We start from the raw sequence: 11,567 nt of genomic DNA on the forward strand, positions 1-11,567 counted from the left end.
AAAGATTCCACATCTTCTTTAGATAACAAGGCTGCACAAAATGTGACACACTGTTTATGATGGTCAACTCCAGTAAAAGGGCAGAACACTAAGGAGTATTTATTTGCATCATATGTGGTATCAAAAGAAATGGAATCCCCAAACAAGTGAAAGTCCTTTCTCTCTATGGGATCAGCCCAAAAAACCCTTGTTAGATGCCAAGTTGCATCATCACAATAGTCCAAATAATAACCACCATTACTGTTTTTGACTTTCTGTTGAAGATTTTCTATAAACATAGCCCCATTAGCTTCAAGAATATAAACTTTTAAATTACGAGAAAAGTTTTTAAATTGATTTTTAGTGTCTCTCACATGTTTATAACCTCCACAATATTCTTTCATCATCCTATAGGACATAACAGCTCCAATGTTCAACTTTGAATTATCAAATATAAACTTCCTATGAACACAAGTTAAACCATCATCATATGGTTTAGTGACCTGTCTAGTAGTATGAGTTGAGAAGGGATGACAATGACTTTCATGAAAGAAATAAACCATATACTTTCCACCATCACAATACTTTAATCTAATCATAGCAGGACACCCAATCCTCCTGACTATCTTCTTCCTAAAAACACCTTTAACATCTTTTTTATCTTTCTTATAATCATTGACAAAACCTTCTTTGTTACAAACCAAATATTTAATAAGTACAAGACCCTTTTACCAACACAACCAGTCAACTTCTTTTCTACCTTGCTAGCACTACTACAGATTTTGAATCCACATTCACTAGCATACTTATAATAAAAATCAATTCCATCTTGAAGACAATTAAATTTCATTCCAAAAATAGGCTTATTTTCCATAGAACAACCAGGAATAAACTCTTTACCACCTTTAGAATTATAAACTGTCCTAGGTAGTACAACATGAGGAGTTTTTAAAATGCTTACATTAACATCTCCATCTTGAACATCAGGAGAAGAGAGCCTAACTGTACTGTTTCAGACATCTTCCTGAAAAGTAGATGAATTCAAATTAAAAGCAGACAAAACATCACAAAAAGTAAAAGCAAAACAATTAAAAAATGAGTAAAGAAGAACAATAAAACGAAATCAAGAATAATCAAAATTACTCAAAAACTAAAGCAAAAATCTGTAAAGAAGAACAAAAACAAACCAAAAACAAATGCAAAAACCGTAATTATATGTAAAATCGAACAAAAAAATAATAGAATCAAACCAAAAGCAATAATAATAGAAATCGACAACGAAATCGAACAAAAACAAAGCAAAAACCCTAATTATATGATCAATCAATAAAGAAGATAAAACAAAACAAAAACAATCTAAACATTACCTCTCCAGAATGATCAAATCACAGCGAAAAAAGGGAAAACGCAGAAAACAACGAAGAAGTTGTGAAATCGAAGAGCAAAGTTGAACAATAAAATCGCCTTTAGTGCCTTCAGAGAGATCGGATGTAGAGAGAGAAAGTAAGAACGTAGAGAGAGAAAGTAAGAAAGAGAAAGAGAGAGTTAGAACGAAGGTCATTCAACGCCCAAAATTACAAAAATGCCATTAATGAGGCGGTTGAAACTTTAGCCGTTAGATCTAACGCTATAAACGACTAAGATTACTTCGCAGTTTTTATTATTCAAGGTAGTTATATATAGATCAACCTTAAACCATTTTTTTTTTTGTGAGATCAACCTTAGGCTGGTTTTAGGAAATTGACCTTTTTTCCGAGGTGAATTTGCATGTGTGGGTCACGTGATCTCATAAAACCACCCTCCTTTATTTTTTCTCCTTTTCCCTCACCAATACCACCTCACTGCCACACCGCGCAACACCACGTCATCGCCACCACCACTTCACTGTCACCTTCACCAACACCATCTCGCCTAATAAATCCACTCCTATTAAAATTCCACCCTTGTTAATTCTCCCCTATCCACCAAAAACCGCACCCCACCTTCCTACCATTTCCTCCATTAAAGCCCAATAGAGCAAGCACATAAAAAAAAAAGAATCAAAGACCTATATTACACTTATAATTGCACCCAATAAATCTTCGCAAAAATAATTGATGAATTTACGATAATTACAAAAGTTGAATTGTGAATTTTAATTGAAACGGGAGGGAGAATCTAAGGTTTTAGTGGCTATGTGGTACTGCACAACTGCCGACGATGGTGGGCCACGACATGATTTTGGGCTGCTATGAGTGGCATCGGGTTAGGGAGGGCGTTCGAGGCTAGGCGCATGAGTATGCCAGATGAGTATATTCAGGTGGTGGGTAGGTGGGGTAGGTGATTTAGGTGGTGGTAGGGGGAAGGAGGGGGAAGAACATAGGAGAGAGAAAGTGTAATTGGAGGGGAAAGGGGGAAAAAATATTAAAAGAATTGGTATTGAGTGAGGGGCATGTGAGAGACAAGTGGGGTAGTCAATGTTAGAAAACAGGATCAATGTCCTAAATTCGGCTTAAGGTGTGATCTCGCCTAAATATTTTGGTTAAGGTGTGTTCTTACAGAAAAAAAAATGAAAAGAATTATAAGGTTATTTTCACAAAGCAAAAGCTAAGTACTTTACAATTTCCCCAACTTTGACTGATTGATCGATTTAACAATCTATTCCAAATCGTAATTTGGTCTGTATAAAGGTAAAAGCTTAGTAACTGATTGACGTATAAATCACAAAAAATTAATCAAATTGGATAATGTGTATGAATTATGAAAAAAATCCAATGTAAAGAGAATAACGAGGAAGTATATGTTAGAACAATTTCCTTTTATAATATTTATCTTTTATGTTGTACTTTAGTGGCTTTTGGCAAGAAAAAAACAAAATTAACATAAATAAAACTAACTATTTCCATATTGGCAAAACTACACTTGTTGACACAAAATTAAGAGTATGTTGCAAATATTGACACGAACTAGTGTCACTTGTTAAATTGACACCAACTAGTTCAAAAAAAAATTGACACCAATTTGCCCCAAAAAAAAAAAAAATGACATTAAAGGCACTAAACGTTCAATAATGCTCTACATATGACATCTATATAATCTTATCTTTCCAACACATCACGAACTTTTTTAATCAAATAATTGTTGAAAGAGAATTTTATATTTGTACAAGGGTTGTAATTTTCGTAAAATTAGTTGTTCAATGTCATTTATGTTAATTTTGTAACTTTTGTAGCAAGTTGATGTCAATTTAGCAAGTGATATAAGTTGGTGTCAATAACTGCAAAACTGCACAAAATTAGTGTCAATGACTGTAATTTGCCTTCCATATTTTCATGCAAAAGATCAGAGTGAATATGTCCCTGTAATGGCTCCCATACTTGTTCGGATAATGTACGTAAGCTTACTAGTACAATTGGATTGTCTTTATACTACTACTTGATTTTAGTTAAGAAACCTGAAAAGTACGAGTACATTTAAATATGCATGACCACCGTAAAGTTGTATGGGTCATGGATGCTTGATTTTATGTTCAAGTTTTAACTGAATTTTGCTTCCTAGTATTTAATGTTTTAAGTTTTCAATGCTTTGATTAATTAAAGTATCTTATCTAACGCATATATTTACATACACTACATATCATGATGTATGGATTTATCATGTATACGTAGGTATTTATGTGGAATTCAATAAACTCATCGTGATTTAGTTATAACTCGATGCAAAAAGGAATTTATACATTTTTTTTTCTTTTTTGACAAAAGCAAATCTAAGCAGAAAAAACTACGGAACTAAGAGATTAGTTCTGTATTGTCTAGCAACCCTCATTCGCTCTTTGAACCTGTTCTCTGGGAACCTTTAATATGGTGCAACGATGGAAATTCGCTCCTACTTCCTTTATCCCTTTTATAAGCCACGTTGTCGTAATATCCTTTCCCGTCTTTCTCTTTAGAGTGTTAACCAGAAGGCTAGAGTCTGAGTAGATCAGAATCCCATTTATGCCCTTATCCTGTGCCCATTTTAGGGTCTCTAGACAAGCCCAAGCCTCACACTGAAACGCTGACATAGCTGCTCTCCGGTTGCCTCCCTCCCCCAGACCATGATCTTGTAAATAATTCTTAACCACCCAACCAATTCCTGCTCTACCTGTGGTTTTATCCCATGAACCATCTATTTCCACAATGAAGTTGTCAAACCCTGTTTTTTCCGTTCCCAGCTGGGTGTAGTTGAAACCTGGCGGGGTATCTGTATCATACTCACTCGACTCCTCCAGCCTCTCATTAGAGCTATCCCGAATGATGAAAGTCTCATGATCCTTGATAGCAAGGTTTATACCTTCTAAAACACCATTTAGGGTTCCTTCTTCTCCTCCGAACACCCTCTCATTCCTAGATTTCCACAAACTCCAGAGGGTAGCAATGAACAACACAATTCTACTAGTAATCTTACCATCCTCGCTATGAAAGAGCAGGATATAGTGTTGAATCCATTTTTGCAGTGAAATGGATTCTGAAAGATCATGGTGGATGTTCAGGAGACTGTTCTCCCATACATCCTTTGCCTGACTGCACAACCAAAAAAGATGTTTACTATCTTCATCGGCCACCCTACAGTGATCACATTCCGTATTAATAGTTATCCCCCTTCTAGCTAAGTTTACTTTAACAACAATGCTATCATGAAAGACTTTCCACATGAACACTTTCCATTTGGGTTGGATCCTCATTCTCCATATTAGTTTAATGAAAAGTTGATCCTTCTTCGAGAAACTCTCACTATCCATCCCCAGGTCCTTTGATAAGAAGTAGTATCAAGTTTTTACCGTATACTTACTAGACGGATGGTAATTCCAGTAGAGGAAGTCGTCCTCATTAGCCTGTGGCAGTTCCATTGAAAGTATAACATTTGCATAATCCCATTCAAAACATTCTCTCACTTTTCCTGCCTTCTAAGAGTTAGTGTCAATATCAATGAAGTCGCTTACCTTCCAATGTAACACCCCCAAATCTCCCTCTACGTAAATACTATATCTATACGTATAAACTACCGTAGAGATAGACTTGGGCGTATTACCGTCACGTGAAAACGTAAGGCTTTTTAACTACTAATGATGACAGCGGAAAAATAACTGATTTTATTAATAATGCAATAACCACATTATATAGTTTGAAAAATAAATAATACTCCAAATAATACATGTCTAACTCATGAATGAAGAAACTCCTAACTAAGTGATCCCAATCCCGACTCAAGCATACGCACGATCAACTTTACACCTGAAATCAAAACTGCTTACCAATAACGGTAAACAGGGCGAACCAAGACAAAAAGGAAAACGGGTTAGCAAAAACGCTAAGTACGTATAAGTGCAAGGCATGTAAATATTTTTATTAGACAAAGATGCTTCCGAAATACTTATTCCAATTTAAACCTGCCAAAGGGCACTTTCATAATTTAGACTTTCCAAATTTAAACCTTCCAAAAGTAGTAACGTCCATTAATAGAAACTTTCCCAACCAATAAAATTCCAACTTTAGAAAAATTTTCAAAATCAATTTTCCTCACCTAAGTGTGCACACCCCCAAGCAAGTTAAACTGTACTCGAGGAAAGACCAGATCATACAAAGCTCATGGTCTTACTTAACCAGTCCCGGGTAGAGGGACAATAAAATATTAAATACTCAGGCCCATAATGAGCTGCAAATTTTAAATAAATTCCTTTACTTCAATAACATGTAATCGAGTGATTTATAAACAACCTTTATTAATTTAAGCAACACTTTTAAAGATCAAACCTTTAAGTCATAAAAATTATATTTTTAACTCATCGTAATATTTAACAATTATTGAAATAAAACACGCAATCAATATTTTGCATCAAGGACCTAGCCACCTATACGTACCTTGATCACGATGACAATTAAGGTACGACTACTACACTTGACCACGATCAGAGGAATCCTCCTACACAATTAAAATAACCTTAATTAACATAAGGTTAACAAAATAAACACAAACTATAAAGAATACCTTATTTGTGCATGAATTACCAAACCCATAACCTTTTAAAACAAAAATTATTTTACTAAAACCATAAGCTTATAGTAACATCATGTTAGTAGTATCATAGTATTAGAGTTAGTATTAGGATCATACATATATTATGTAGTACGATGTTGCAAAACAAGGAAAATAGGGGAGTATATAGTACGTAGTATGGTTTTGCAAAACAAGGAGAATAGGGGAATGTATAGTACGTAGTATGGTATTGCAAAACAAGGAGTAGTGCATGCAAACTGCGGCAAAGACGAGAAGAGGGTTACCACACCTCCAAGCAGCAACAGTAGGCGGCAAAGAGGATGGACAGCAAGAGCAGTGGTGGGCTGCTGGCGTTAGGGGCAGCAAGGGATGCGTGTTTGTTAGGCAGTTTCTGGCTCGGTTGTTTGCTACGTGAAAGGAAGAGGAAGCAAAGTAAGTAAGAGGGGAATGTGATTAACCGTGGGTTTAAGAGAATAAGAGAAGAGAATTTCTGGTTTTGGTGTGAGTAATTGAGGAGGATTAAGGGTCTATTTATAGTGTTTAGAGGGTGGAAAAGATAGAGTTCAAGAGAGTGTAGAATTAAGATAAGTTTGGTTAGTTAAGTGAACTTGAATGTAATTTAGTCTAGGTTAATTTATGAGGGAAATTGAATGAAAAGATGAGGAGATAAATAGGATAAGTGTTGATTGGTTGAAGTAAAGATTGAAATCAAAATTATCTTAAGAAAATAAAAATACTACCATTTGATATTAATCCTCAATTGTACGTGGAAACCTCTTTTTTTTTATTATAATTATTATTTTTTTTTTAATTAAAACTAACGAAAATTAATAATTAATTAGGAAAATAGTTAAATATGATATTTAAATCAAGTTTATCCTTAAAATATTTTAGATAATATTAAATCTAAATTGGTTGTAAATCATAATATAATTAGGCTAAGGTTATTAATTATTATTAAGATAAAAATCGGAAAATAATAAATTTAGTTCAAAACGACGTACATTATTAATTAATAAAATGTGGACCGACCAAGATTATCATTTAATTTAGAAATATGAAAATATTTAATTTGTTAAAAAGATTTTTGGCGCCAAAATTTAAAATTTATTTTGGCTCCAAAGTGAAGAAATTATTAAATTATTAAGAAAGTATATCCTTAAAATTAGAGGTATTACATCCAATCCATAGCAGCCCCAATAGATTGGTCAGACTTTACCACATGAATCTCCCCTCTATCCCATGGCGAGTTGATAGCCGAGATGAGATTACCATTTCCTACTTTCCATGTAAAGCCCTCCCTGTAAATGTCACTAACCTTTTGGATGCTCGATCTTCCCAAAGACGGATTTCCCTGTTTCCCACAAGCCCTATTTGTATCCCACGGGCTCCTTAGCTTAAATCCTTTAAAGACTCTAGAAAGAAGGAGCTGGGGGTTGAAGTGCATCCTGGTTGTTTGTTTGAATAGTAGAGCATTATTGTAGGTAGAGGTTCCCCTGATTCCCAGTCCCCCCATGCTTTTAGGGAGGTGTGTAATACCCTTCCTCACCCAGTGTAACCCTTTCAGGCCATTCTTGGCCCACCAAAATCGGGTAATCATAGAATCAATCTTGTTAGCAATGCTTTGAGGTAATTTAAGGCACTTCATAACATGAGCCGACATGCTTACCAGGACCGTGTTAATGAGGATTAATTTTTCCGGCTGAGAAAGCTGGATAGAAGCCCAGGCTGTTATTTTATCCACAACTTTATCCACTAGGTACTGGAAATGCGGACCCTTCCTTCCTTTAATATCAATCGGAACTCCGAGGTGGATACCCATGTTATCAGTTTCAGGCATTAACAATGCTTGTTTTACCTCCAGTTTTTTATTATTTTCCACCCCTGGGGAAAATTTGATCATAGACTTCAGGAGGTTAAGTTGTTGGCCAGATGCTTTACCAAATCTTTGGAGAATATCAGAGATACAGGAACATGAGTCCTTATCTGCTGTAAAGAAAAGCATTGCATCATCTGCAAAAAAGAGATGGGAAATCGAGGGTGATCTCCTCGACGCCTTTAACCCGCGTAGTTGGTTTATGTCCTCTGCCAGTGAGAGCATTCTTGAAAGGATATCCATACAAAAGATAAATAGGTACGGGGACAGAGGGTCCCCTTGCCGCAAACCACACTTGGGAGCAAAGTGGCCAGAAACCTTCCTGTTGATAACCGTTTTGAAGCTTACCGTTGAGACACATTGTGAGAGCATCCTTATCCAATGGCTAGAAAACCCATAGGCCCTAAGAGTCTTTATAAGGAACAACCAATCCACTCTATCATAAGCTTCAGACATGTCTATCTTAACTGCTGTGAAATTTGACCCCTTCTTTGAGTTGATCAAGTGCATCAGCTCGTGGCTCAGCATGATGTTGTCCTCCATGTGCCTCCCTGGTATAAAGGCGTGCTGATATTCTGAGATGAGGTTAGGGAGTACAGGCTTCAACCTATTAACCAGACACTTTGAAATACACTTGTAGATTGTGTTGCATAGGCTAATAGGCCTAAACTGATTTGCCAGTTCCGGAGCCTTTACCTTCGGAATCAGGATTAAAAGAGACTGGTTCCATTCCTTGAGCATATTTCCTGTCTTCAAGAACTGCTTTACACTATCCATCACTAGTGGACCTACATCTTCCCAAAATTTCTTGAAGAAGTTTACCGTTATCCCATCCGGCCCAGGCGACTTGGAGCAAGGAAGATCAAACATTGCTTTCTTTATCTCGAGGTCAGAAAATTCCTTGTTCAGCCAAATCTTGTTTTCTGCAGAGAGTTGGGGGATTTCGAGCTGATGGAGTAAGAGGTCTATTTCCTCCCCTTTATTGTCACCTCATTCGGATTATAAGTACTTTTGATGGATGATAAGATCATTTTCTCGATCTTGTTTAAGTCATCAACCCAAGCCCCGTTATCATCCTTCACCGAAAGAATTGTGTTTTTGAGCTTGTCGTTGTTTAACCTTCCTCTACATTACTGAAGTTGGACAATCCCCGAATCTAATCCCATTAGTCTTCATTCTCTGTCTCCAGAAAGCGTAACCCAGCTTGCTTTCTGGAATAATTGAATTAATACACTGAATGTAATTCTCTCCCTCCTGCAACGAGGTTATGTTTTCCCCTGAGACTTGGAGAAACTTTGTCATCTTTCTCCAATTAATACCCCAACTTTTCTTGTTAACCAGACACCATTGTTGCAGTCTCGATCGCACCCATTCTAGCTTCCTAGAAAGTTGAAACATGTGCGAGCCCTGAACTTCCTCCCTCCAAGAGTTTTGAACAATCCCTATAACGTCAGGAAAAGAGAGACACCAACTTTCAATTTGGTATGGTCTATTTGATGAAGTTGTTTTGGGGGTAGCATAGTAGGTAATTGCCGCATGGTCGGAGCATGCAATTGGTTCATGAATTACTTTCCCATTCGGTGAATGATTGAACCATTCTTCGGTAATGTAGGCTCGATCTAGACGTTCTAGAATGAGTTCACTTCCCTCTCTCATATTACTCCAAGTGAATCTTGGACCCGAGAAAGGCACCTCTGAAACATTGCTACTAAACCTCCAATCCAGAAAATCATCTAACCCTCTTATTCGGGTTGATCCTCCTAGTTTATCACTTCCGCTTTCTAGTTGATTGAAATCTCCTATAACTAATACATTTTTGAATTCTTCTAAGAACCATTGAAGTTGTTCCCATATCAATTTCCTATTTCCTACTTGAGGTTCTCCATAGAGGAAAAGCACATGCTTGATACTTCCATTAATAGCATAAATATTACATAAGATAAATTTTTTTGAGGAAAATAAACATTTTACTACATCATTAGACCATCCTAAAACAAGCAAACCACCACTACTTCCATTCGAATTCCAACCAAAAATGGAAGTAGGGTTTAAGAAACTAAGTTTAGCCGCCGCCGATACAAAATCCATCTTTGTTTCTGAGACAAATAAAAAGGAGGGTAACTTGGATCGGTAAAGCCACACAATATAAGGAATTGTAAGGGCGTGTGGATCATTCAAACCCCTACAATTCCATGCTACAACATTCATAATCCTCCCGAAGGCTGATTTGGAGCAGCCTTCTCATCTCCTAAAGCAAAACCCGAGAGCCCTAACTTGGTTGTCAGGGAATCAACTTCCATTTTGACACACAATTTCCCTTAACACCGAAGTAACCTCCTCACTTTTCTGTCTTTTGTATGAGCCTGAAGATGACGAAGATAACTCTTGTTCTCTTTTGTTACGACCCCTCATTCGAAGGTCGCCATCAACATCCACACTAAACTCTCTAGCCAAATTAACATCAGTTATAGCTTTTGAAGCAAATCAGCTCCCCCCCTCACTGTTACTAATCCAAATAGTAAAACCCCCTTTTTCAGACCACCTATGCAATCTTTTTACCCGTTTCCTTTCCACCCACTGAATATCAGTTTCATTATAACGGATTGAGTCTCCATCACAAGAATGAGGGAAATGACCAACAGCTTCTCTTATTCTCTTCCTGTTGTTAGCACTATCATCATAATTAAAAAGCTCAGTGAAATTAAACGAACTAAAATGTGATACCGGAGTATTAGGTGGATTGAATTCCGTTAGAGGGAGATTTGGCAAACCCCCTAAATCTGATGGAGACAGTTGTAAGTAAGGTGATGGGGTTGCCCTAGCTACTCGGCGCATCTCCTGAATTTCTGCTTTCCTTACTGATTTTGTTCCAAGAGCTAATATGGGGCTTGCCTCCATAATCCTTGTATACTTATCACCCTCCATCTGATTTTCCTTTTGTTCTCTCCAGCTTCCTTCCCCCCCCTCCGAGACCTCACGGTTGTTGCCTTGATTTCCAGCAATGACAGGCCCCTCACTCTCCCTTTCCTCGAAACCCAAAGCCCTTCCTGAGTTAAAAATGTTGCTAGACTCCACTTGCGCAAAAGCCACATCTGTTATTCCCAGAGTTTGAAACAAAGAACCTGGCATACCCCTTAGGTTTGGAGTTTGGTGTGCTCTTGATGACTCTCCAACTTCGAAATTCAAGCTCCTCACCACAGAAACCGAGGTGATCAGTTGCAGATCAAAGCCTTGATCCTTAGAAGCAATAGAAACGTGCCCTCTAGAAGCTAACGGCCTGACTGGCTCCAGGCCTACTCCCCCTCTTGCAAACTCCATGCTCCTCGCGTCCTCTTCGTTTTGATTTTGGGGTCTCACCCAACGTTCATTTTCATAAATCGTATGTGGCTGCCCCTCTTGAACCATTTCAGCATAAGGGTCTCCAATTAACCTAAATCGTCTTCCTGGAGATAAAGCTAAATTTGGTCTTACTTCTTCTTCATCCATCTCCCCTAGCCCCGAGTTCTCATTCGACCACTCCTCATTCCCTGTGTGGAACCCATCACTTCCATCATCATCATGGGAAGAGGAAAAGCTATCCTCTTGATTAATCCCCTCGACATCTCTATCATCCCTTAGATCAACCCTATTCACATCATTCCTCTCTTGATTTTCTTGCGAGCATAAATCCACTTCCGTATTACGGAAGCGATACCAG

At 37.4% G+C, this 11,567-nt stretch overlaps 1 protein-coding gene across 1 annotated transcript; it reads right to left on the reverse strand.

Annotated features, from left to right (window-relative positions):
- Positions 1 to 8,995: 8,995 nt before the first annotated feature.
- LOC110728878 lies at positions 8,996 to 9,958 on the reverse strand. The gene has a single exon (XM_021908548.1). The coding sequence runs from the start codon at positions 9,956 to 9,958 to the stop codon at positions 8,996 to 8,998; it is 963 nt and encodes a 320-aa protein (XP_021764240.1).
- Between the last annotated feature and the right edge of the window lie 1,609 nt (positions 9,959 to 11,567).

The sequence above is a fragment of the Chenopodium quinoa genome, unplaced genomic scaffold (assembly GCF_001683475.1).
Source record: "Chenopodium quinoa cultivar QQ74 unplaced genomic scaffold, ASM168347v1, whole genome shotgun sequence".
NCBI classification, from domain to species: Eukaryota; Viridiplantae; Streptophyta; class Magnoliopsida; order Caryophyllales; family Amaranthaceae; genus Chenopodium; species Chenopodium quinoa.